We start from the raw sequence: 27,963 nt of genomic DNA on the forward strand, positions 1-27,963 counted from the left end.
TAATACTATGGGTAATATCTGTCTATTTGTCAAAATGAAAACACTTGACTGTAAATTAGGTTCAGTTTATAACTATTCATGTAATGATATAAATTCATAGCATGATCACAAACTTAGTCAACAACATTTTAATTCATTAGTTGAGGGATAATAATGCACAGGTAATACAACAATTTGGAAAAATTGTAACAGTTCAGAATCAGAGAAGGAGTGGCGCCTCCCTTCTTAGATAAATAACTTCATGTCACCTCAGCCCAGACATCATGTCACCTAGGTTCTTACTCTATTTTCTTCCTAGTTTCCAAATACTAACAGTTTAACCCACATTTCTGTTGAATGGGAGGGTCTCATTTTACAGTTCATTTTAGGTGACATAAAAATCTGATTATATTGTATTGCAAAACAGTACATTTTCAAAATAAGAGACATCAGAAGCCCGTTGAAATCCAGAACACAGACCTTCAGAAGGGGAAGGAACATTGCTGAAAAAGGGAAGACACATCTGCCTATGGACTCCCCAGGTACAAAAGTCACACCACACACAGCCCAGGTCACTAGAAAGCTCCTACAACACTCCTAATTCAAGCCTATTTCATGGGATAGTAAGTGCACTAAATACAGAAACAAACACACACACACACACTTCCCAGTCCCATGTTGAGTAGATATTAAAGGACACTCTCAATTTGTTTGTCCATGTATTCTGAAAATCTCAATTAATATTAATGTGCATCATCAAAATTGTTAAAACAACAGTGTCAACACATGACATATTGTTTATGTACTACAAATCTAATGTTTTTGTACTTTTTTGATTTCAGAAAAAAAACATTATCAAAGCAAACAAAGGTATGGGGTGTGAAAAAGTGCCATTAAATTTAGAAATAACTCTATATTGAAATATTAGCAAGCCAACAAAACCAACAAAATATGGTGTATTGCTGTACTCTAAACATATTGGTGCAGTTAGCTGGCACTGCAGGATATGTGTTTTCCACATGATCTAGGAAGACAGATAGTAAAGGGCAAGATCAAATATGAAACATTCACCATGGTAAGCAGTGCTAAACTATCCTATTGCAACACCAAAGCTTGCTGGATAAACAACGTTCAATATGACAAACCAATCAAACAAGTGACAAGCAACTCATGAATTCAAACTGTGTTAAATTCAACACATGACTAGGATCTCTTACTGTTCTTGACATCCAGCCATTATCAAGGTGCTTGATCTTCCAACCTCCATCTCTAACCCAGAGCTCACAAGGAGAACTCATACTGATAAGCTCAAAGTACCAGTTATCACTTGTCTATTGTTTGTAGACCAGCCATCCAACCTGGACACAAGGAATTCAAGGCAAGAGTAGCAAGTAGCAAGAGACAGAAAGAAAGATGTCATCATAAGAGAGCCAATAGCACTCTGAGCCCCCTCCCTCAATTTATCTTAAACAGAGTTCAATCTGAATGATTCCTGACTGTGTGGATGCATCCTGTGGAAAATGGTGACACCGACATCTGATTGGAATGACAGAGAATAAGGCCCCTTTGTTCATGACAGGGCCTGTCTGGAGGGAGGCTGAGGCCAGAGGATCCGGAGGACAAACTGAACAGCATGATCTCTCTCTTCAGCAGTCCCTAAGGTAGAGAAGCAGGTGAAGCACCCTTCATGTGAAGCACCCTTCATATTCTAACATACTTAATTCTCCTCTCAAGTCACATCTATGTACACATTCAAAGCTTTAACTAGGTAATATACACGAGAGATTATAAAATAGATCTGATCTGTCATTTTCATCCAGGAGATTATTTTGATTAATGGATATACATTGCAAATATAAATCAAACATTTTATGGAATTTATCATTATGATCAAATTATTACTATAAGAATTTGTTGGTGGATTCAAGTATCTACTTTAAGAATGTACCATAGCTAAAATATGAATTCTCTGATTGCACACAGTAGCTTTTTATCATAAATTAAACTACATTTTTCTATTTTCTTTAATCTAAACTAGTAAAGACGAGTCCAACAGCCTCCGATGTGTTGCATTTCTAAGGACCATTATGGCTTAGTGTATTGAGTGAGGTGGTCCTATCAGTTCCAAATTCAACACAGGTCTTGGTTTGAAAATGGGACATAGAAACCTCAATGCTTATTTCTGGATTTCTGGAGACACTGCTGCTGTTTTCAGTTAGGGGTTATGACCCCCCAGGCTGAGGGTTATGCTTGGACAGACTGATCCTAAATCTACACCAAGGGGGCACTGAATGAAAGGTAGGGGTGAAAGATTAGCAGTGCTTGTTAAGTGCAAAAGGACATAAGGGGACTGGCAAGAGGTTTGGGTTTAAAGTGCAAGACATTAGCATTTTAACGACCAGGTGTAGGTCAATACACGTAATAACATCTAAATCTTCATTAGCTTTGTTTGTTTTTTGTTAAAAGATTATCATCCTTAAACTTTTTATAAAAGACATTTGCTCTCTTTTACCAACTCAAAAGCAAAAGCATCTTTGACTTTTTCACGCTTAACTTCAACCTTAAGTTCAAAATTGTGGTAACTTAGTTGATTGTGCTGCACACCCTCCTCTCCACTACATATTCATTATTTAGTCATTACAGTGGGTACTATTCCAAAGACAGAAATAAGCAGTTAATGTTGAATAAAGGATTGGAACTTTTCCATGTGTACTAGTGCCATTCTGGGTAATGTGCTAGCATACATACACTTATTTTGTGGATATTCTATTGACACACGTTAAACAACCCTAAGTGTACATCTTGTGCCTCATGAATAATCACCAATGTGAAATTGGATGCAGTCTCACACAATCATGTTAAGATGCTCCCAAGAGATTTCGGTGAATATGATAATATAAAAAACAAAATCCTAGTTTCAGCCAAAGTTTCAAACATTTTAGCTATAAATCCAGGGCACAATGCACAGATAAGCTTTTGAAGTACCACACTTTGTTAAAGTTTCATGTCTGTTAACAGAAAGGCAAAGAAAAAATAAGGCCAACAAAGAACAACAAAAACAACATAATATTGCACAGTGGCAGACTGTTTGCTAAAGGTTTTCTACTTAAACTTCCAGCTGCCACAATGAAAAATAACAATGAGGAAAAACATAGCAAATGAGTCAAGATTCAGTTAGACTTTCCTGTCTTGGAAATAGCTTTGATTATATTTATATATAGAGATAGAGATATAGATATAGATATTGTATATATACACAGTACATTATATCCGTGGAAAAAAAACACTATCAGTAAATGACCTCACCATGCTAATTAAATATCCTGGTAAAACCTCTCAAACACAACATGAACCTACATACATGTAGAGAGAATTACGCTAAAGTCAATTGAAATACTACTTTTGCTTCAAATATGTTATTCATAAAGAAATCGGGATTTTAACTTTGATTACAGCTAACCCCAGACATGAGTAGAGGAAAACAAATCACCTTAACAATGGAATGAAGAGAAATAATGAATACTTTTGAATGTCCGGATATGCTAGTAGACACAGAAACCATACATAGTTTAAACGCAAAGGTCAGAGTGAAATGAAACACATGAACTTATTGGTTAGCTTGTTTAGGGTGGTTTTAGTTTCCTTCTCTGTCCCCAATCCTTGTGTCTTACAGTATGTAATGTCTTTGAGCTTACTGGAGCATTGCTAATAGATTCCGGGCCCCTGGCTCACTGGGAGCCAACCTACTCTGAAGGGGTCACCTTCTTGGGTTTACCCCGCCTAGTGGCAGGCGGGTTGGGGTGTCTGTTCAGTGTGGGGCTCCCCCTGTCTGTGGAGGCCAAGGTCTGAGTGGAGGTCTGTGTTGGGGTGGAGGCATGAGTGAGGGTAGATGTTGAGTTTTGGGTGGTGCTGGGGGGAGTCTTTGTTTGAACAGCTACCTCAGGGGGGCGCTCTTTGGGCTTGCGGCCTCTCTTCTTGCCGGCAGTGGCTCCGTTCTTCACCTCCATCTCGATTCCATTGCTCTCTGGAGTTTTGGCCTTATTTGTGATGACCATGTGACTTGCAGCCCGGAACCAGTTCTGAGAGGCAGAACAGGGGAAATGGAGAGGGAGAGAAAGAGAGGGCACAGGCAACAATGGGTAAAAAGAACAAAGGCAGAGGTTAGTAGGTGTATATGGAACAAACTGAGTTGTGGGTGGGTGAAGTGCACACATACCATAGTAGAAAATATACTTACTGGTTTTGGATTTACACTTACCAGTGTACAGTATGTAAGTGAAAGTGTTCCTGACCCACCTGTGAGTGTGTCTTGCTGATGTGATACTTGACACCACTCTCTGAGCTGAACTCCTTCTGGCAGATCAAACAGGTGTACTTCCCCACATCGCCCCCTCCCTGCAGCAGGCAGAAACACACCCAGGTGATGCCAACACAACAAAGACGAGAGGGCATCAAAACACACTGCTCTGATGTCATGTCCCATGATTCTAGATCCTTTCCATAAACCGACACACTATCTGTTCATCCTGGTGATGTGGTGACTGTTGTATGCCCTCTGATAAGTTAAGCAGTGCATCTCCAGTATTGCTCTTAGCCAAAAAGCATTTTCCAATCTGTACAGGATAAAGGGGTGGGAGCTTCGGTAGGACAGGACGGCAACATCAGTGGAATCAGTCAGGTGAAACCTGCATGTCGTTGTGGACCATACCTTGTTACAGTTTGCTAAGTGGGCTTTTAGTCCAGACACACTGGAGTAGACAGCTTCACAGCTCTAAAACGGAGAGGAATAAGAACTTAGCCACTACTGTACTATCCTCATTTTCAATGTTCTCATTAGTATAATTCACTGCACTCTGAACAGTGTGGCAGTGTGTGTGTGTGTGTGTGTTTAACATCAAATGCATAGTTACAATCCAACCAGTTGGTTGGAGGTCTTACTCCGTTGGTGCAGCATATGAAGCCCTTCTCCTTGACCTCATTCTTCCAATCCTCTAGCAGTTTGGGACTGAAGTTGGGAAGGCCGGGCCGTGTGTAGTTCAGCTGGATGGAGAGTTAAGGGGAAATATATAAATGTACATGTGTGTGTGCATGTTGCATGCCATATGTTTACCCTAGTCAAGCTATGATGTTGATAAGTTTTCTCTGATGTGGTTCATGGTGTGTAAATAAATAAGATTGTGTGTGTGTGTGTGTGTGTGCATTCGTGTGTGTTTGTCATTCTCCTGATAAAATCCAACCTCTCTTTGATGTCAAGGACCAGGTGGTGCTGGGATATTTGTTTTAATATTTGTGTGTGTGTGTTTGTGTGTTATTCACCTTTATGTCTACTGAGAGGTTGCCTTTGATGTGTGTGTGTGCGCGTGCACATGTATGTGTGTTTGGTCTCTGTCGGAGCTTACCCTCTTGCTGTCTGGTACCAGGTCATCTTTGATGCGACGCTTGGTTCCCCAGTCCTTGGCCAGCTCGTCCTCTGCTATCTCCTGGAGGTGGAACACTGCTACCTGGGCAGACCGCCGGCGCACCCTGCCACTGGGGGTCCGCTCAAAGTCCTCCCCCAGACCCTCACCTTCCCTTTCTCTTCCCCTCTCCCTCTCCCTGTCTCGCTCCTTCCCTCGCCCAGCAGGCCTCTGTGGCCATTCCTCCCTCCTCTCCGTCTGGCTGGGCTCTCTTCTTCCCGCCAGCGCAGCCTCCTCTGGGCTTACCTGGAGGACAGGGAGAGCACAGCGGTCAGGGCCCTGGAGGAGAAGCTCTCCAGCCAGTCCCAGCCTGAACCCTGTGGGCTTCTTACCCTGTCTCTGCCTGTGCTGTTGGAGGTGGCGTTGTTATTGGTGGTGGGCGTGGCCGTGGAAGGGGTGGTGCTGGTGGTGGCTGTGGTTGAAGGGTGTTCGTTGCGGAGATGGTAGTCCTTGCCTGCCTTGGAGCGGTAGGTCTTGCCACAGTGCTGACAAAGGAACACAGGCTTGTCCTCCTCAGACAGCTCTCTGCCACAACGCTTCTGGTGGTACTGGTAGCCCATCAGGCTGGAGAAGTGGGCCGAGCAACCCTGTGTGTGTGTGTGTGTGTGTGTGTGTGGTGGGGGGATAACATGGAAAATAAGGAGACACGTTCATTTGGAAATCAGGTTAGTGGAACACAGCAAAATGTGAAGGCAAAATCTGGAAAACGATCTTTGTATTTTTTGTGGTTGAAAGACATCGAGGAGACGAAAATGGTGATTATGAAGTATGATGAAGTGTCTTTCTGAGAGTCTGTTTTCAGCCTCTCTCTTCTCCTCCCTGTCATTTTTTTTGCACTAGAGCGTGAGTAATTGGAAACAGAGTGTTGATGTGGGCTTGGGCATCATGACAAGAGAGAGGGAAATGAAAGTAAGGAGAGAAGAAGAGAGAGTGTAAAAGACGAAGAGAGGGACAGAATGGTTTAGTGGATGAGATGCGGTGAGAAATGGAAAGACAGGAGACATAAGGTAGAGAGGGGGGGGGGGGGGTAATTGGCAAAACTGGCTGGCAGAGAGAAAGATAAAAAAAATCAAGTAAAAAAACTAAACTAAAAATACTGTAGATAAAAGGTAAAGAGGGGGCTAGTGGAGAATGGGACAGAAAGAGAAAGAGAGGTTACAGTAAAGAGAGAGATTAAAAAGAGAAGAGAGAAAGACAGAGAGAGAGGGAGGAGAAAAGACAGAAAAGGAGGAGAGTACATACCTCACTAGGACACTTGATTCGACCCATCTGTTTGAGCACTCTGCGCAGCCTCTCTCTCTCCTCCTGCTCGTCCCCCGTCTGGCCTTCACTCCCCGAGGGCTGAGGGGGAACAAACACAGCGTTGCACCAGTGTGTCCCCACAAAACACCTCCCCCTCCCTACTAAAGACCCAGCTCCCAAAAATGTGTTTACCATCTATGATGCACAACGTGCCAGAATCATTAAATGGTTTCATGGTGAGGCTCTTACTCAAGGCATGTTTATGACAACTGTCAAACTAATGTTTTCACTGAGGCATTTACCAGTGCCAAACACCAACTCTGATCAGAATAACAGCTGACAGGGTTGCCAGGGGGAACACAAGGGAGGAGGGAGGTACAGAGAAAGGGGTGATCCCTGGCTGGATCTCAATATGCTCTGCTGGCCTCCTCTCCTGGTATGTTTGCATATCAGTGCAGACAGCAGAAAGGAGATGGGGAGGAAAGCACTCCAGATCATTGAGATGCAACGGTAGTGTGTAAGGAAGAGATGAGATAGCAGCCCAGAGGACCCTCTCTACCCAAAGTAAATCATGTCACGCTCAGACCCGCAGGCAACAGAACAGACACTTCCAGCAGCCTTTCATTTAGCTAGGCATGAAAAAAAACACAAACATGTATTTTTAAATCTTTATCAGCAAGAGAAAGCGCATAAGTAGGGGAATAAAGTGGAGAAAGAGTAAACCAGAGATAGTGCCAGAGATAAATAGGAGAGAGAGATAAAGGGAGGGAGAAAGAGTTGGGGCAGAGAGAGAATATGTAAGAGACTGAAAGAGTGAGAGAAAGAGACATGGGAGAGATGCACATGGGGAGAATGATTCAAGGAAAGAGCGATGGAAAAGGACAGAGGTTGGGGTAGTGAGAGATAGAAGAGAGGGGTATCATAGAAGAGTCGGTGGCAGCAAGGTCAAACCCAGCAGGTGACCTCTGTCCTTCTGTCATCCTGCTGAGGTTTCCCACGCTGCACTGAGGCTCGACCATGTGACTAGAGGACACACTGGGCACAGATTAGCAGCAATAACACCTCTGAGTACGGTGGTTAAAGGACAACCAGCCTTGATTAAACTTTGTTTCCCAAAATGAAGGAAGATTTTTTTGAGGTCTAGACTTTCAAATGGCTGGCAAGAAAATTTATTTTAATCCCAAAACAATTTAATCCAGCAGTTCTGGGTGGGTCAGTATTCATACAGGCTTGGTGACTATGGTTCTAGAACGCACACTGTTGTGTATCCTCTACTGCAAGCCAGCAGAGCAGCCAGTAAGGTCATAGGACAATAAGCCCATAGGACAATAAGCCCAGACTGAAGAAAAATGAGATATCTCCAACAGCTTTTTCACCTCTACATACAACATAAATCATCTCCATAACGATATCTGCTACTGTTTGATAGTACAAACACACACAGACTCTCAAGCACACACATCCACACACACTCTTACGCATGAACACGCACACAAAACAAACTCGAGTTTGGTCAACGCAAGTCCATTAATCTTTCATGATACTTTTGAAACAGCCAATGGTGAATAATTCAACCATCTTCATTAGAGAAGCATCAAGCTAATGCAGGAGAGGCATGTTAATATCCTAATGAAGCTCCTTGCTGCAGATTATACACAGCTTCCAATAGAAGAGGAAAACGCCCTTGACAAGCATATCAATCACGTGTTCATCTGTGCCAAAGAGCATCACCCTGGAGAGGATGGCTGAAGAAGCCTCTCATGGTGCTTCTGTCTGCAGGACCACACAGCCAGCAGCAGGCCTGCGGCTCTCTGGAGCTTTCTCTTTATGTTGGTCTGCAGACTGAGTCTGAACCCAGCCAGCTCTGGTGTCTGCTGGTAGAATCCCTCTACTGGGGACTGGGGTCAGTGTGTCAGTATTGAAACTGGACCCATCTGACCCACATAGACCCTGTCCTAAATCAGACCCTGGACTAGATATAAAAGTCAATGTTAATGGGTCAACATCAAGACCTTTCACCTGTCCACAATTGGCAGACAACTGCAGTCCCAACTACAGACAGCCAACCATGTGTGAATGTATGAGTGTGTTTACATTTGTGTGTGTGTGAGTACCTTGATGCTGTGTTCAGCCATCGTGTGGTAGTTGAGACCGGCCTTGGACCTGAACTGTTTCTGGCACTGTTGGCACTTCAGGGCGTCTTGGAGCTGTAGGGGTGAAAGGTCACACAGGTCACAGAGTGCCCCTCCCTGAGTCACCACCTTACCGCGGTGGAGGGGTTTGCATGTCCTAGTGATCTTGGAAGCTATGTTGTCGGGGGCTTTATGCCCCTGGTATGGTTACCCAAGGCAAACAGGTTCCAGGCAAAGGACCAGACAAAGCGTGGTTCAAAAACCTACCATGAAGAAAAACAACAATGGTTCTCAGTTGCCCCTGCCCCCTGCCTGTCACCGGGACCCCCCCCTGGAGCCAGGCCCGGGGGTGGGGCTCGATGGCGAGCGCCTGGTGGCCGGGCCTTTTCCCATGGGGCCCGGTTGGGCACAGCCCGAAGAGACAACGTGGGACCCTCTTCCCTTCTTCGTCGGACTTGGGGCCATGTCTTGGACACTCGGGTGAGGAGAGGGACGGAGCTGTCAACTGATCACCACCTGGTGGTGAGTTGGCTTCGATGGTGGGGAAGGACACCGGTCAGGCCTGGCAGGCCTCGTAATGTGAGGGTCTGCTGGGAACGGCTGGCAGAACCCTCTGTCAGAAGGAGCTTCAACTCCCACCTCACGGAGGGCTTTGATCATGTCTCGGGGGGGGGGGGGGGGACATTGAGTTCGAATGGGCCATGTTCCGGGCCTCCATTATTGAAGCGGCTGACTGGAGCTGCGACCGTAAGGCGGTCGGTGCATGTCGCGGTGGTAACCCTCGAACCCGGTGGTGGACTCCGGAGGTGAGGGATGCCGTCAAGCTGAAGAAGGCGGCCTATGGGACCTTATTGGTTGGTGGGACTCCATAAGCAGCTGATGTGTACCGGCAGGCCAAGCGGAACGCGGCTTTGGCGGTCGCGGAGGCAAAAACCCAGGCATGGGAGGAGTTCGGCAAGGCCATGGAGAATGACTTCCGAACGGCTTCAAAAAGGTTCTGGACCACCATCCGGCGACTCAGGAGGGGGAAGCAGTGCTCTGTCAACACTGTGTACGGTGGGGATGGGACGTCCTGGATCGGTGGAAGGAATACTTCGAAGACCTCCTCAATTCCACCAACACACTTTCCGACGTGGAGGCAGAGTTTGGGGACATCTATCTCTGGGGCTGAGGTCGCCGAGGTAGTTGAAAAGCTCTGCGGTGGCAGGGCCCCTGGGGTGGATGAGGTCCGCCTGGAGTTCCTTAAGGCTCTAGATGTTGTAGGGCTGTCTTGGTTGACACGACTCTGCAACATCGGGTGGACATCGGGGACAGTGCCTCTGGACTGTCAGACCGGCGTGGTGGTTGCCCTCTTTAAAAAGGGGGACCGTGTCCCTCGGGGGCTCATGTGGGGGGTGCGAGAGTATGAGGTACCAGATTCCCTGATTGGGGCTGTCCGGTCCCTGTACGACCGGTGCCAGAGTTTGGTCCGCATTGCCGGTAGTAAGTTGAACTTTTGTTCATTACTTATATTGACAGAATTTCTAGGCGAAGCCAGGGCGTTGAGGGGGTCTGGTTTGGTGACCTCAGGATCGGGTCGCTGCTTTTTGCAGATGATGTGGTCCTGTTGGCTTCATTGGGCCGCGACCTTCAGCTCTCACTGGAGCGGTTCGCAAGCGAATGTGAAGCGGCTGGGATGCGAATCAGCACCTCCAAATCTGAGGCCATGGTTATCGACCGGAAAAGGGTGGAGTGCGACCTCCAGGTCGGGGAGGAGATTATGACCCAAGCGGAGGAGTTCAAGTATCTTGGGGTCTTGTTCACAAGTGAGGGAAGAATGGAGCGCGAGAACGACAGGCAGATCGGTGCGGTGTCCGCAGTGATGCAGGCTCTGCTTCGGTCCGTCGTGGTGAAGGAGCTGAGTTGAAAGGCGAAGCTCTCTATTTACCAGTCAATCTACGTTCCTACCCTCACCTATGGTCACGAACTATGGGTAGTGACCGAAAGAATGAGATCGCGAATACAAGCGGACAACATTTGCTTTCTCCGCAGGGTGTCCGGGCTCTCCCTTAGAGATAGGGTAAGAAGCTTGGTCATCCGGGAGGGGCTCAGAGTAGAACCGCTGCTCCTCCACTGGGAAGAGACCCTGGGGAAGACCCAGGACACGCTGGAGGGACTATGTCTCTCGGCTGGCCTGGGAACGCCTCTGGGTCCCCCAGGAAGAACTGGTGGAAGTGGCTGGGGAGAGGGAAGTCTGGGCCTCCCTGCTTAGGTTGCTGCCCCCGCGACCCGACCCCCAGATAAGCGGTAGATGACAAGACGAGTTCACAGAGAGGTCAGACAAAGTCTGCTTTCTGCCCCAACTTCTCCTGATGGTGATCTTTATCTGAACATCTTCAAAACAGTGGCTACTGTCTGACAGGTACAACAATGATTGATTACAGGAGAGCATGCAGGAGTCTGAGAGGCCTTCCCAGAGAGAGGCCCTACCAGAGAGAGGCTCTACCAGAGACAGGCCCTCCCAGAGAGAGGCTCTACCAGAGAGAGGCCCTACCAGAGAGAGGCTCTACCAGAGAGAGGCCCTACCAGAGAGAGGCTCTACCAGACAGAGGCCCTACCAGAGAGAGGCCCTCCCAAAGAGAGGCCCAGTGCTACAGTATTGATCTGGAGGAGAAGGTGTTTTTTCCTGTAAGTGACCCTGATCTAATGAGCTGGTTCTATCACTGTGTAATGGCAGCACTGTCAATTTTATAGAGTCCTACAGACCGCTGGGCCAAGGCTTCATTAAAACCCTCTCCTTTTAATAAGGAGCCTAGAAAGGCACTAACAGATCTGACCTAAGAACCAATCAGAGGAGTTTTTACTGCTGATTCACATCCACCTGATATTGATACACTCTCCAATGACCCATTGACTCATCCCCTCTCCTCCGTCTCCATCACACCCATACAAGGAACAATAGAACACCATACGTTCTACAAGCTGTCCTCCACACCACTTTCCTTGTCTTTCAGATCAGAGCACACAAGGTACTTTAGAGGGCACCAGGGGGAAGAAGCAGCTTCAGACTATTAAAATGCAACCACAGTATTCTTTGCCCAGATTTCCAATCAATACCCTCTGTCTAAGGGTATTGATTTCTCCTCTGGCAGAGTGACCGCTAGGGGTCCTCAGAGAGAGGTGTCTAGTAGCATGCCTGAGTCATTCCCGTCCCTGGAGCTGAGGTGACGGTTATCCAGAAGGCCACAACACCCAGCCAGGGGGAGGGGCTGGAGCTCATGACAACAGGTGAGAAGGAACACACACCCTCAACACATTCAACTGGACACTCAGAATACCAGCCTGCTTTATACTGACATAAAGAGGGATTTGGGATGAATTTGGAAAAGTAGTGTTCAGTAGCAACAGATTTAGCGATGACAAGACCATTTGTAATACATTTGCAAAACTCCCTTTGTAACATATGGTAAGTTAAGTTAAAATAGAGGCCAGGACCATTACATTCTTCACTATTGTGTAAGTGGCACTGAATAGAAAACAGATGAACCACTCAATCTAAAATGAAACAGTGACAACATATGGAATAGGATTTAGGGTGAGTGTTAACTTATGTATGGCGGTTTAGGAAATTCAACAGAGTGGGAAACACTATTTCCTTTTTACTTAAATGAAATGCAGATGTCTTGAAGCTGTCACAGTGGATGATGCTACGTGGCAGCCAGCCACTGTATACTGTACTGTAATTTGCACCCCTGAGGTACCACTGTATACTGTACTGTAACCTCCAAACCTGAGGTACCATTGTATACTGTACTGTAATCTCCACACCTAAGGGTACCACTGTATACTGTACTGTAACCTCCACACCTAAGGGTACCACTGTATACTGTACTGTAATCTCCAAACCTGAGGTACCATTGTATACTGTACTGTAATCTCCACACCTAAGGGTACCACTATATACTGTACTGTAACCTCCACACCTAAGGGTACCACTGTATACTGTACTGTAATCTCCACACCTAAGGGTACCACTGTATACTGTTCTGTAATCTCCAAACCAGAGGCACCACTGTATAGCGTACTGTAATCTCCACACCTGAGGTACCACTGTATAGCATACTGTAATCTCCACACCTGAGGTACCACTGTATAGCATACTGTAATCTCCACACCTGAGGTACCACTGTATAGCATACTGTAATCTCCACACCTGAGGTACCACTGTATAGCATACTGTAATCTCCACACCTGAGGTACCACTGTATAGCGTACTGTAATCTCCACACCTGAGGTACCACTGTATAGCATACTGTAATCTCCACACCTGAGGTACCACTGTATAGCATACTGTAATCTCCACACCTGAGGTACCACTGTATAGCATACTGTAATCTCCACACCTGAGGTACCACTGTATAGCATACTGTAATCTCCACACCTGAGGTACCACTGTATAGCATACTGTAATCTCCACACCTGAGGTACCACTGTATAGCGTACTGTAATCTCCACACCTGAGGTACCACTGTATAGCGTACTGTAATCTCCACACCTGAGGTACCACTGTATAGCGTACTGTAATCTCCACACCTGAGGTACCACTGTATAGCATACTGTAATCTCCACACCTGAGGTACCACTGTATAGCATACTGTAATCTCCACACCTGAGGTACCACTGTATAGCGTACTGTAATCTCCACACCTGAGGTACCACTGTATAGCATACTGTAATCTCCACACCTGAGGTACCACTGTATAGCATACTGTAATCTCCACACCTGAGGTCCTCTCACCTTCTGGCAGATCTCCATGTGCTTCTTGAGTCCAGGCACTGTCTTCCTGGTGACGATGGAGCAGGTGGGACAGACCACCTGACCACGCTCTGAGATGGCCTGGTGCCACTGGACATCGGGGGGAGGACCTGCCAACCAATCAGTCAATTAATCAAATGGTAACATGGATGTTTGAGGCTTGAGAGGGGAATGAAATCAGTCTGGCTTAATGAATCAGGGGCAAACTAGACATGCGGTGTACCTGAGCAAACTAGACATGTGGTGTACCATAGCAAACTAGACATGTGGTGTACCAGAGCAAACTAGACATGTGGTGTACCAGAGCAAACTAGACATGTGGTGTACCAGAGCAAACTAGACATGTGGTGTACCAGAGCAAACTAGACATGTGGTGTACCAGAGCAAACTAGACATGTGGTGTACCAGAGCAAACTAGACATGTGGTGTACCAGAGCAAACTAGACATGTGGTGTACCAGAGCCGAGGGGGGCGGTGTCCCTCCTGGAGGCCGAGGCTGAGGGCTTCCTCTGGGCCTCCTCACTGTGAAGACCTCCTTCTGCCCTCTTCACACGGCCTGCCTTTAGCTTCTCCTCCACCTTGGTCATACCTGAGAGAGAGAGAGAGAGAGAGAGAGAGAGAGAGAGAGAGAGAGAGAGAGAGAGAGAGAGAGAGAGAGAGAGAGAGAGAGAGAGAGAGAGAGAGAGAGAGAGAGAGAGAGCAGATTGTCAGGAGAGAACACAGGAGAAAAGAGTACAAGGGGAAACATTTGTCTGGTGGACCATCTCACTCTCTCAATCACCTTGGACATGATGGCTCTCTAACAAAAACTGTGCACTTTGGAAAAGACACAGGTATTCACCTAACATTCAGGGAACAGGAAAGAGAAAACCCGTTTGGTCAAAGAGAGTTCAAACATCTGTGTCAGTGTCATATTGTGCTTTGTCAATGTATACAATGTCATCATTTAGCTGAGTGTGAATGAAATAAATGTACATCCTAGTAGTGTTTGTGTTTGTGTGTGTCTGTGTATGTGTGTGTGTGTGTGTGTGCGTATGTATGTGTGTTTGTGTGTATGGTGTGCTACATTATGTCTGGTGTGTGGTGTTGAGTGTGAGTCACTGACACTTTAGCAGGATATGAAACACCTCTGTATTGCCCAATTAACAGGCCACTACCATCTGTAACACCTGCACAGGGGGATTAATACACACTCACACACTATGCCTAATGGTACCCATTGCAGTGTTGAAATAGTTCCCCCTACTTCTACTATGAGTGCATTTGTCCCCCTCCAGATGATTAGATGAATCATCAAAGGGAGCTTAATGTAGCCTACTGTAATGAGTCAATATAAATGAGGCATAATCAAAGTGTCCAAAAGAAACTGTGTCAAAACACGGATGCAACTAAATGGAAAAGAAACCTTTTAATCCAAATGTTCCTGAGATGGAAGGCTGCTCTCCAGTGAACTTCTTGGGGGTTTTTTGCTTCCGTCCTGGCTCAAGAAGAATACACAGATCAAGACATGGTCAAACACACATCAACTCGTTCCTAACAGTGCTCCATAGTAGCTTAACTCACTAAGAATGTGTAGTATTTATGTTCATTTAGCAGGCACTTTTGTCACTTTGTCGCACAATGTTGTATACCTATGCTTGTGTGCAGTAATGTGTCACCCTCCAGGTATGGAAATCTTACTGTGCCTCATCCTCTCAGGGTCCTCGTCAGTGAAGGGGGGGGGCAGGCTGCCCCCCTCGCTCTCGCTGCCACCGGGGGTGACGGGGGAGGAGTCCGAAGACGACAGCTGCTGCTGCGTCTGGTACTGCAGTGCAGCCTGCTGTGAGTGTGAGGTGTGTGAGGTGTGTGAGGTGTGTGAGGTGTGTGAGGTTTGAGAAGTGTGTGAGGGGTGTGAGGTTTGAGAAGTGTGTGAGGTTTGAGAAGTGTGTGAGGTTTGAGAGGTGTGTGAGGTTTGAGAAGTGTGTGAGGTTTGAGAGGTGTGCGAGGTGTGCGAGGTGTGTGAGGGGTGTGAGGTGTGTGAGGGGTGTGAGGTGTGTGAGGGGTGTGAGGTGTGTGAGGGGTGTGTGTGCTGTTTCCTCTCTGCTCTCTGGGGGGCCACCTCCCCGTTCTGGGAGGGAGAGGACATTTCATGGGTCTTCTTCACTTTGAAGAACACTGGCGAGGGCGGGCTGTTCTCCAAAGGCCTGGAGAGGAAGACAGCGACAGAGTTGAAGAGCTGAACTGTGAGAAGGGATGAGATAGGTGTAACAGCTGTCTGGAGGTGACGGGAGGCTGGCTGCAGGTCACCTTTTCTTGGGGGTGGCCTTGATGGGACTCTTCTGCAGTTTGGACTCTGTCTTGGTTTCTGTGGTGACTCTCTCTGGGTGGTTCCACAGCTTGTGCTTCTGCAGGCGGACCTTGGTGGCAAACACAGCCTCGCAGTAGGGACAGCCGTGACTCAGCTTCTCTGCTAGGGGGGCCTGGCACAGGGGAGGCAGGGAGAGACAAAGGGGAATGAGCAGGGGATGGGATTCCTCTGGATAAAGGAGGGAGGGAAGGAGAGGGGGTTCGGGTGAGGAGTGGGCTGGAGGTTGTGGTGGGTTGAGGGGAGGGGAGGGCCATGTCGTACCCCCTGGCAGCGCTGGTAGTGGTACTTGAGGCCGTAGATGCTGGGGAACTCTAACCAGCAGCCTGAGCTCGGGCACTTTACCCTGGAACGCCTCTTAAACTCCTCCTTCCACTGAACCATCATGTGGGACTGCACAGGTGAGAGAGAAATAGAGAGAAAGAGAGAGAGAGAGAGACAGAGAGAGAGAGAGAGAGAGAAAGAAAGAAAGAAAGAAAGAAAGAAAGAAAGAAAGAAAGAAAGAAAGAAAGAAAGAAAGAAAGAAAGAAAGAAAGAAAGAAAGAAAGGAAGAAAGAAAGAAAGAAAGAAAGAAAGAAAGAAAGAAAGAGAGAAAGAGAGAAAGAGAGAGAGAGACAGACAGACAGACAGACAGAGAGACAGAGGGTGAGAGAGAAACAGAAAGAGAAGCAGAGAAAGAGACAGAGAATAGAGAGGGAGAGGGAACATGTTGCAGTAAACACACTGGAAAACACAACACTCGTTGCAATAGTCAAGACTAGACTGTTGGACTGGTGCAGATCCATGATACTGTGCATGTGCAGCACACATTCGAGCAGGACTGGGCCAACACCCACACACTTGAGAGAGTGATCAGGTACTCACTGGGATGCTCCTGAGCTCCTGCACTTCTGCTCGAGGACGCCCCTTCTTCTTCCCCTCCACCCGCTCACCACACAGAGGGCCTGGCACAGAGACAAGACAGAGAAGAGATGTTTTACAACACAGTATATATGTCAGTCTTTTTTTATTTATCACTGTCCCCCTGTGCTGAATACTTCACTTCTCATCTGACTTGATCTGGAATGTCTGACATAGTTGTTGGGATCTTAACAACAGAACAATGCTGGCACATTGTAAAAAAAAAAAAGAAGCAGTTCAGGCCCAGTTGTGGTGGCAAGTTATACTATTGGCAAGTAATAGTGCTCAGCTGTGTGTGTGTGTTTGTGTTTGTGCCAGAGCGAAGCAGTGTGGGTAAAGGCCATTCCCTGAGCAAAATAAATCACCTATAAATCACCACTGCCTACGAACCTCTGACACAGCGCAGAGAGGACACCCTGCTATAGCTGTGGAATCTCCCTTTATCTCTCCCCCTCTCTCTCACTCTCACACGCTCTCCCTGATTCACACCCCCTCTCTCCACCCCTCTCCCTTTCACTTTGTCACTTTTTTTTCTTCCCTCTCACCAAGTCCCTCTCCTTTAGCACATTATCTCTCTCTCACTTGCTCTTCTATTCCCTGCTATTTCTCTCTCCCAACTCCCTCTCGCTCTCTCACATCCCACTTGCGCTCTTGTTCCCCCACTCCCTGAGTGAGGAGGACAGGCTGCCTCATTATTGCTCCCTTCTCTGCTACAATTAGATCTGTGCTCCAGCGTCCCTCCACCCCACTGTTCTGTGCTGCCACATCACTGCTGCTACGCTGCCCCCTACCCAGAGAGGGAGAGGGAGGGCTGGGGGAGGGTACAGAGGCAAGGGGGCGCTAAGAGGACAGGCGGAAGGAGGGGAAAAGAGGGGGCGAAGAGGAGAGCGCTCCAATCTAAACAGCAGTGCGAACTACAGCTGCTTTCCATCCTCAAACATGACCCCGCCCCTCTCGGTCGCCGTGCGCTATAGCTTCCTGCGTTCGTTACAGTAATGTGACAGGGCTGGCCGGGCCACAGCAACATGGAGGAGAACAGGGCTGCTGCTGGTTGCATCCAGCCAGTTGCGTCTGAGCCGCAGAGGAAACAGACAGTGTTCTCCAACTCATGTCTGACTCGATGTGATGTTCCAGCAACATGACCTGCGTATGTGTCTCTGTCAGCGTGGTGACACCTCCACCTCCAGTGCTGTACTACCTGTCAGAGGGAGACAGCACAGGGCTGCAGGCTGGTGGAAACCAGCTCCTGTCTAGATCAGGGCCTGTCTGCCTCTGACTGAGGGGATTATGGAAAGGTTAGAGGATTTCTATCATAAATGAATTGACTTTATGTAATCATTATTCATATGAAAACAGCTCATGTTAGCTAAAGGATTTCCTTCAGCTCTGAACATCTCTCTCTCATCAGACATGTCTACTAAGGGTGTGTGTGTGTGTGTGTGTGTGTGTGTGTGTGTATGTGTGTGTGTGTGTGTGTTCTCAAACACTGCTTAGGGATTACACATCTTTAGCTTTCCCTTATGATAATAAACTTGAAGATGAATGGGAAACCAAAAGGTAATCATAAAAAGGTTTATGAAAGACAAGCATACACACATGACATGCACATGAATACACTACATGCACACACACAGAGATACACAAACACTACATTAGGATAATGTAATGGGGATACCTTGGCTAACATTCTTTGGGCATAACTTAGCATACAAATATAAAATAGCACACACACACAATCACTTTGCTAACAGTTAATTGTGGGAGGAGAAGGCTGAGTCTATAGGGTAGCATGTTACTGTAATATTCTCAAGGCAAATGAGCATTTCTCTATTAAATGTCTGGGTAGCAGCTGGAGAGGTGATTCAGTCAGACAGTGCAGCTCTTGTGCTGAGGAGGAAATTGAGCGTGCATTTTAATTCCTGTCTCAGAAAATAAAGGTCTCTTAAAAAAGGCATAATTAATGAATTCCGCTCTTGGGGAAGATATGTTCCTGTTGCTATGGGAATAAGATCCACTTGTCTTAGCTACCACTGTTGGGCCTCTTTTCAGTACACAACCATCCAAAACACACAAACACACAAGCATACAGTGCACTCATGCGATATTGTTCATCCACACTCAACATATTTTTTTATCATTACTGATTAAACTTTTTCATGTCAAAAAAGAAGAGAAGAGAGTAGATGAGATGAGGGATAAAGAGAAGTGATGAAGTATAACAGAATACAATTAAAAAGGAAAAGAGAACGAACAAAACAAAATACAAGAAAAGAGAAAAGAGAAGTGAAGAAATTAGCAGATAAGGCAGGGCCCAGGAGTGCTGCCAGCTGCTTAATGATCTCAAATAACCCCTGAGCTTGCCTAGCTACGCCTGTGACTGTCTCCCTTACACACACACACACACACACACACACACACACACACACACACACACACACACACACACACACACATGCACACACCCAAACACACAGACACACGCAGTAGCAGAGAACAGTCATTTGTTTTCCTCCTAACACACAGGAGCCTTTGTCTCCTTCTGTAAGGTTTGAAAAACTGACCGATAGTATAGCTCTGTGTCAACGCAACGGTCTTTGAGTTAAACACCTCAGAACCACAGACTACAAACACATCTACTGTAAATGAATACCATGTTAATACAACCGCTCCTAGAGCAGCAGCGTTTCAGCATGAGTCTGTTGAAGCGGATCACAGTCTTGGAGTGTCTGCAACAGCTGGACCCAACAGTTGCCTCTTTTTTCCTCCCCTGTTTGGCTGGGCACCATTTTCCTGACTCCCCTCCCCTCCTGGTTCTCCCTCTCTCTACAGGCTCTGACAACACTTTTTCACCCGTCAACTTTATTTGACTGTTTTCCGACTGTAAACTGTTCACTCCGACATATTTTCACTCTATTGCTCTCTTCCTTTTTTCCCTCTCTCTCTAATTGTATTCCCCTCCTCAGCCTGTTCATCCTCTCTCTCTCTCTCTCTCTCTCTCTCTCTCTCTCTCTCTCTCTCTCTCTCTCTCTCTCTCTCTCTCTCTCTCTCTCTCTCTCTCTCTCTCTCTCTCTCTCTCTCTCTCTCTCTCTCTCTCTCTCTCTCTCTCTCTCTCTCTCAGACACACACACACACACACAAAGGCACACACATTTCTCTCTCTGCATATGTCTTCATAATCCCTTCTCTCTACCATCTCTCCCACTCCTGCCAGACTCCAGACATGAACTGTAGGAAGCAGACAGGAGGAACATCTTTAAACCCTGCTGCTCTCTCTCTCACACACACACACACACACAAACACACAAACACTCAAGGTAACCCAGACACATTCGTTTTCCTTTTCTCTCTGTATCACTCACACCCATTCATACACACAGACACACACACACACACACAAAAGAGATTTACTTCTGCATTCAAAAGCACAACATGCACAACAGGACTTTCCCTATGAGCCCAGAAACCTTATACAGCTCGACGGTGGGGGTATCAGTTTACCAGCTAGGCTAAACCGCAATTAAAACAGCAGAATCAACAGAAAACCCAACACACACATTTCTGCTGCATTATCTGGAGAGTTACACAGTCCTGCATTCTAGGCCTTGCATTGATTCCAGAACATACAGTATATCAGTGTCTCGAGCACCACTTGCACACATGTCTGCTCTGGAGCATATCAGCCCAATTGGCCCAAAGCCAAGCTGTTTGCTGTCATCCAATCATAGTACTGCATCTCTGGCAGACTGTTCACATGTGACAGGATCCCTCACTCACTAGTCGACATGGAACCTTTAAAGTCATGTCTTACTGTGAATCGTATCTCGGAATATGGACTGCCATACTGCGTTTGTACAAAATAAAGCTACAGTTTGCATGCAGACACACACACACACACCTCTGAGAAGAAGACATGGGGCGCTAGCTCCAACTGTGCAGTGTCCTCCTTAGTGACAGTGACTCACAAACACAGTCCGCTTTCCCCTCCTCCACATCCACCCCCCAACCTCCACATCACAAATCTAGCCTGCCAACTAAAGGTGTGACAGGATGACAAAAGGCTTCCATAGCCACACGCCAGCAGCAGAGAAACTTACAACTCTTCAATTTCACCTCAAAACAAACATTATCAATTTATAACTCTTATTGATCGTAGCCCTGTATCCTCACCACAGAAGGGCTTCCGAGACCCAGGACATAAACACCAGGACGACTGCCTTGGAGGGACAGGGGTGATCGAGAGAGACAGAGAGAACGTTAGAGACAATGCCGGCCCTTTGAATCAGTGCTGCTGCTCACAAGGTCTCTATGTACTGAGGGAGAAGAGGACAGGGAGTGAGGGGAAGAGGGAGAGAGGAAGATAGAGGAAGAGAGACAGAGGGTGACAAAGAGGACAGAGAGAGGGAGAAAGAGAACGGCACACCTATATCACATATAAATAAAGTGCTAACGTTCAAACGCAAACATTCACACAGGCCTCCCCAAACAAACACACAGAGAGCCCTTTCCTGTATCCAGTCCTCTGCATGCTGACATAGACAGGGCCTGCCACATCCCTGGTCCAACCCTTCCACTAGGCAGGGAGCGCCAGACGGCCAGGCTGTCTTCCTGGGACACTGTGGAGTACTGCACCATTTCACATAGAGCACTCAGCAAATCAACAAAGGTCCCAGCCAAACACTTTATACCCTGCTTTATTACCACAATGCAAGATGGTGGGAGGGCTGTGTGGGTGGACCCGTATTGGTACATCTTTTTAGAAACAACATGCCCAGAAATATGAAACTAGCTCCTGGAAACGGAAATGTAGCTCTGGTGTTGCTATTATTTTAAGAGGCTGAAACCCTTCCATTACCAAACAAACAAATGTATAGGGCATATGCACGCACACACACACACACACACACACTCACTCACTCACTCACTCACACACTTACACACACATGCTGATTGACCACAGCCATTCCTAGTAGCTCTCAAGCCTGGCAGTGGGACAGCTTAACCACACCACTGTACAGTAAGAAGCCATGCTGCTCTAGTTGTAGCAGGAAGCCCATTCCCAGGCTCTGTTTACATGCAGAAGTAAGAAAGAAACAACTGGGACAACAATGGAGTCCATGGAAAGCCCCCCTCTGTTTTCTACTAAGTGCTGTTTGATGATAACTTGATCCTCCACATCACAGGAGTGCAGAGAGCAGTCACAGGAGTGCAGAGAGCAGTCACAGGAGTGGAGAGAGCAGTCACAGGAGAGAGAGAGCAGTCACAGGAGTGCAGAGAGCAGTCACAGGAGTGGAGAGAGCAGTCACAGGAGTGGAGAGAGCAGTCACAGGAGAGAGAGAGCAGTCACAGGAGGGAAAGAGCAGTCACATGAGGGAGAGAGCAGTCACAGGAGTGCAGAGAGCAGTCACAGGAGAGGAGAGAGCAGTCACAGGAGAGGAGAGAGCAGTCACAGGAGGGAGAGAGCAGTCACATGAGGGAGAGAGCAGTCACAGGAGTGCAGAGAGCAGTCACAGGAGTGGAGAGAGCAGTATCAGGAGGGGGAGAGCAGTCACATGAGGGAGAGAGCAGTCACAGGAGTGGAGAGAGCAGTCACAGGAGGGGGAGAGCAGTCACATGAGGGAGAGAGCAGTCACAGGAGTGGAGAGAGCAGTCACAGGAGGGGGAGAGCAGTCACATGAGGGAGAGAGCAGTCACAGGAGTGCAGAGAGCAGTCACAGGAGTGGAGAGAGCAGTCACAGGAGGGAGAGAGCAGTCACAGGAGTGCAGAGAGCAGTCACAGGAGTGGAGAGAGCAGTCACAGGAGGGAGAGAGCAGTCACAGGAGTGGAGAGAGCAGTCACAGGAGGGGGAGAGCAGTCACATGAGGGAGAGAGCAGTCACAGGAGTGCAGAGAGCAGTCACAGGAGTGGAGAGAGCAGTCACAGGAGGGAGAGAGCAGTCACAGGAGTGCAGAGAGCAGTCACAGGAGTGGAGAGAGCAGTCACAGGAGGGAGAGAGCAGTCACAGGAGGGAGAGAGCAGTCACAGGAGTGCAGAGAGCAGTCACAGGAGTGGAGAGAGCAGTCACAGGAGTGCAGAGAGCAGTCACAGGAGGGAGAGAGCAGTCACAGGAGTGCAGAGAGCAGTCACAGGAGGGAGAGAGCAGTCACAGGAGTGGAGAGAGCAGTCACAGGAGGGAGAGAGCAGTCACAGGAGTGCAGAGAGCAGTCACAGGAGTGGAGAGAGCAGTCACAGGAGGGAGAGAGGAGTCACAGGAGGGAAAGAGCAGTCACAGGAGGGAGAGAGCAGTTACAGGAGGGAGAGAGCAGTCACAGAAGGGGGTTTCCTGCGACAGGTGAAAGGAGTGCAGTAGTGTGCAGGCTGGTCGGCAGGTTGTCCCAGCCCCCAGGTGCTTCTGGAAGGATCCAAGCTGCCTTGGCCTCAGACTGAGGCAGCAGAGCACCAGGTCCACACTGAGCTACAGTAACCTCGGGCTGGCTGGGATGAACGCTCTCTGGCATCCCCCTCATGATCACCTTCAAGTAGAACATTGCTGCTGACTAGCTCCTTAATTATGGTACCTGTAAACACTTCGGGAGGATGAGAGGACTATCTTTGGTATATGGGGAAAGCTGAGGTATTCTAGGCTAGCCTGGGAGAGAAGAGCACCAGTGTGCTGCAGAGGGGAACATCAATAGAAATCCAGTTAAGTGTGTAATGAGGGTCTATGGATCCATTCATCTCCTGACACCTGCTTAACCCTTCAGCTGCACCTCCATCCTGGGGGGGGTTGAGCTGTGAGGGGGTGGGGGGCACAGGTTCACCTGGCACAGCCAGAGCTCTGCACTCGAGAGTACAGCTTCACACACAGGTTTAAGTGAGCTACATTTAAGATACATTGAAGGCTGACTCCAGGCAGGTTACCCAGTTTAAGGGATGAGAGAGGCCCACTATCTAACCTTGTTACTGTAAGTCTAGACAGACCCCAGGTGGCCAGCTGTATTGTAAGATGAAGCCAGCCCTCTACCTATAAAAACCAGAATGAGCTCAACACTCAAAAACACTTGCATAAACACAGACACACATGCACACAATGTACATACATTTATGACCACTTAAAAACCTGCACATTGAGAGAGTGAGAGAGAGAGGGAGAGAGAGAGAGAGAGAGAGAGAGAGAGAGAGAGAGAGAGAGAAAAGAGAAAAGAGAAAAGAGAAAAGAGAAAAAAGAGAGCAGAGCTGAGCAGAACAGAGCTGAGCAGGGCAGAACAGAGCTGAGCAGGGCAGAACAGAGCAGAGCAGAGCAGAGCAGAGCAGAGCAGAGCAGAACAGAGCCAACCACTCAGTCTTATAAAAACCCCAGCCAGCCTCCAGCTGTAGGCCTGCAGCAGGACACCAACAACACAGACAGGCCACATGTGTGGATATCACTGGCATTACTCACTCCCGTCAGCTACAGCCAAATGTGTTGTCTTCCTCCTCCTCCTGACTAGTGTTTCAAGCCCTCCCTCCCTCCAACTGTATTCACACTGGCTCTCAGTGCTGGGAGAAAACCAGGGCTGGAGCCCAGTAACAACTTAGCACACTAATTTGAGCCTGACTGATTTATAAGCCACTGTTTAGTGTGTAATAAAGACCAAATCTATAAAACTGTGGATTCAGAGAGTCTGACTAACTGTCAGTCAAATATTGAGTATGTCACTGTTACTATATATCCACCAAAGAATAATTTACTGTGTAGACGAACAAAGTGCATTCTACTGTACATTTAGAGATAACATTTAGAAAAGAGTTAACCGCATGAGAAAACCCTCCCCCCACACCCACACCCTTGCAGTAAGAACTAACAAGAAGCATGAATGCACACACACACACACACAAACAAACACAAAGACAATGGCTACACATCTCCCACCCTACACACCAAGTTGACTATTAACTGGAACATCTACAGCTGGAATGCGCTGGCGTAAGCATCTTTTAGCAAGCAAAACAACTGGGTCATATTAAAACAGGAAAATGTTCCAAGTCTGCCTTCTTTCATAAAAGAAGTCATGATGATAATTTGGTTATTGGATTGGAACAAAAATTCCACTGTGCAGTCTTCACAAATAAAGTATTGTTCTCAATCCATATGGCTTGTTTTATCACTTGAATCTATGCAAATAGTTAGCTTGGATTTCTCACTCGTGCTGTGGATGAGACATTCTACACCAAGTTCCATCATTTCCAGGATCTTAATGTAGCTGTATTGACAACAGTAGTTGACAACAGCTGCTGTGTATCTAGGCTCTAGACCTTGCACAGAGGATGCAGAAGAACAAGCATAGTAAAAAGAACTCAACACAAACTTTCACAGTTGTAACAGATCTCTCGTTTCTAACTACTGACATTGTTGTTTCTGTCTTTTATTGCCGTAGTTCTGCACTTCTGTGTGGTTCTCTATGGTTTCACTGTGGTTCTGAGGTACTTACCATGTTTGTTGTTCTCCGGGCCTGCTGTGGTCCTGGCAGCCTCCTGGGCGTGGGCCTGCTTAGGAGGGCGACCCCTGGGCAACCCCCCGGTGGTTAGCTTCCCTAGTCTGGGGCCACTAGAAGTCTCCATGTCTGAGGGTAGGGTCGAGATTACAGATGCATTAGTGTCATTGTGCAACACTGACTCTCAATCAATGACTACACCACCTGTATCCATTGCACCACCAATCCCTGTTTCCAATGTGGTTCTAAGTCCCAGCTGGTACAGCAGAGTGGCTCCTTACAGCCAGGATAGTTGCTTGAGGTTATACCAGTCAACGCAAACACATCATCTTGAGTTGTAATGAGGGTGTGACCTTCACCATGTCTCGTTTGAAAATCAATACGTTCAGTTACACACAGACTCTATAGTCCTCCAATTAGAGTGAAGGGGAGTAATTTAGTCATAATTGAGAAAGAGAAAGGGAGAGCAAGAGAGTGTAAGAGGGAAGGGGAGGGGAAGGGAGAGAACAAAAGTGAAAAAAAAACTAAATGTCCGTTGAGGCCATTTGCAGTATGCAAGTGACTTTCCCTCACACATTGGCCAAGTCACATGCCGGCTCCAGTCATCAAACTGCATTCTTTACAGGATGGAAAGACTCTTTACAGCAACATTCCAATGCATCTACCACCACAGTAAGACCCAGGGGCTAAGGCTATATCCTGGGCCTCCATAACTAAGTCATGTCTGTGGCATGGGTCTGGCCATCACTCCAGCATGGCAGCTTGGCCTAGTATGGACAGCCTAATGGATTATGGCTGACAATGGCTAATTATGCTAAGTGGGATTGATTACAAGACCATCATGCTTTCTCTTAGCGTACATTCATGTCACTCTGCTAATTAATTACAATACCGCACAAAGGTTCTTTTATTTGAGGCCTCTCAGGATCTGTTTACATGCAATGATATGCATTGCAAATTGAGTGTTGATGGTTAGATATAGTTTCACAGATAGCATTAGTATCAAAAAGTAAAATACGTAAATATTGTCAATGATACAATTACAGTGCACAATGTGGAGCTCTCACATAGAATGGTTTATAGATGGTTTATCCCACATACTGCAACTACAGTTGGACCACTGTGATCCGTGTGTGAGAGAGCAGAAATGTCTGACACATGATGACAGAGCTAAGTAGTGTTGTCCAGCTGTCCTGCTACTAGATGCAGGCCTTCACATTACTGTTTATTTGTTCATGTATTTCATAAACCCTGTATATTTGAGACGCAACTTTTAGATATATGTCAGAAAATTATAACAGACTGAGAGTTACCTTTTTAATGGAGGTCAATACTGAGAAAGCTTTGCTATTTCAGGAATGTATCAACTACACACAAAACACCAAAGTGCATGAAAATGACAGAACACATGACTTGCTGCTCTATGCAACCCGATTCAACCTGCACAGTAGTCTACAACCAAAAGCGTCGCCTAACTGCTGTTAAAACTGTTTAAATTGTATAGTTATTGACTTTACTCTTACTGTTATATCCCGACTACAATTTTTGAGACGAATACGTTAGACTCGCCTTTTTGACTTCCACAAGGCCACACCTACCTTAAATATCTGGAGTCACCCTGCACGAGCGGCCGGGTGGCCTGGGTCACCCACGTGGGGGTCAGGCAGTAGGCTTCACCTCGCGCGGTAGGCGACTTTGCCGATGTTACATGGCAATCACACCTGCCGTTCGTTCTGCCCTGGCGTGCGGTCAGACTGGGGATTCAAGGCAGACAGACAGTTGTCACAGCCGTTAACCACGCGCTGATCCCCGCTGTGAATCCGAGAAGAGGAAGAGGAGGGTGTGATAAAGAAGAAAATGTAATATTTTATAATCCAGGACAGTTTCACCTTATTCCAAGCCTCCAGTTGCCCCCTCTCCTGTTTTAACACGTATACCCCGAGACACTTCTTCAAGCTCAATCGTCTTGATATAGACTCAAGAAATATCAATAATAGGCAGTAAAGACAGACATGTCTCCGACTCCTTGAAGAAAATATTAGAATACAAGAAGGTTTATATAGGCAGTGAAGCAAAATGGCGACTTTAATACGAAGGAGGAGTAAAAAAAAATCCTTGCGCTGGCTGGAGCTAAAGGGAGGCACAAAAATATGTTTAGTGCAGTAATTTCGACAGCTGCAAGAGAGTTGGTTAGAGTAAAAGGAAACAAACCGGTGGAAAAGGAACGGAAACCTTCAATCTCGGTCGCTTTCCGTGCCGTGTCTGGTTCCTTACCTCGGGATTATTTCGTTTTTTTTATACGGATATTATCTTCGCAGCCGTGTACAGTAATACTGTAATGTGTGTTGGGTCATGCGCGTATCCACTCCACCTTTGACAGTTGCAACTACAGTCTTGAGGCAACTTACAAACTCTCGCGTTATTATTATTTTTATCGAGCAAATATTATTAGGGTTTCTGCCTAATAAACCTGATACAAAACCGTTTCATGCGGCTCATCCGACGTAACGGCGTTCGTTCATGACGAAAAGGGTTAGGCTGAAGTCCTGAAATCAACCTTACTAATAATTTAAATCTTATCGTTACATTCGGTCCATTATAATTTCGTTAATGGCAGCTTCAGGTAACATATTTTTACAGAGCATGATACTGCCTAATCGCTCG

General features: G+C 46.9%; 1 protein-coding gene across 5 annotated transcripts; it reads right to left on the reverse strand.

The window, feature by feature from the left end:
- Positions 1-113: 113 nt before the first annotated feature.
- znf512b (zinc finger protein 512B) lies at positions 114-27,793 on the reverse strand. Of its 5 annotated transcripts, none has more exons than XM_084681060.1 (18): positions 27,574-27,793; positions 26,898-27,053; positions 25,297-25,428; positions 16,813-16,892; positions 16,213-16,341; positions 15,891-16,063; positions 15,285-15,787; positions 15,010-15,081; positions 14,062-14,193; positions 13,587-13,714; positions 8,792-8,884; positions 6,678-6,776; positions 5,768-6,022; positions 5,379-5,681; positions 4,918-5,019; positions 4,688-4,750; positions 4,276-4,374; positions 114-4,058 (listed from the first exon to the last, which is right to left on the reverse strand). In XM_084681060.1, exons 3-18 carry the CDS (start codon positions 25,424-25,426, stop codon positions 3,723-3,725), a joined length of 2,697 nt encoding a protein of 898 aa, XP_084537186.1. In that variant the 5' UTR covers positions 25,427-25,428; positions 26,898-27,053; positions 27,574-27,793; the 3' UTR covers positions 114-3,722. The 5 variants fall into 5 exon arrangements, with proteins under 5 accessions (XP_084537186.1, XP_084537184.1, XP_084537185.1 ...); XM_084681058.1 differs by having other exon boundaries at positions 26,898-27,111; XM_084681059.1 differs by having other exon boundaries at positions 27,511-27,793.
- Between the last annotated feature and the right edge of the window lie 170 nt (positions 27,794-27,963).

This window comes from Hypomesus nipponensis, chromosome 18, assembly GCF_054491055.1.
Source record: "Hypomesus nipponensis isolate SF chromosome 18, ASM5449105v1, whole genome shotgun sequence".
NCBI lineage: Eukaryota > Metazoa > Chordata > Actinopteri > Osmeriformes > Osmeridae > Hypomesus > Hypomesus nipponensis.

Bases quoted from the DNA above. Each gene is read 5' to 3' on its own strand.
- znf512b (XM_084681060.1), bottom strand. From the start codon at position 25,426: ATGGAGACTTCTAGTGGCCCCAGACTAGGGAAGCTAACCACCGGGGGG. The intron at 16,064-16,212 runs GTACGACATGGC...CCCCTGTGCCAG, and splicing joins ACTACCAGCGCTGCCAGGGG to GCCCCCCTAGCAGAGAAGCT. The intron at 14,194-15,009 runs GTTTCTTTTCCA...TCTCTCTCTCAG, and splicing joins AGGAACATTTGGATTAAAAG to GTATGACCAAGGTGGAGGAG.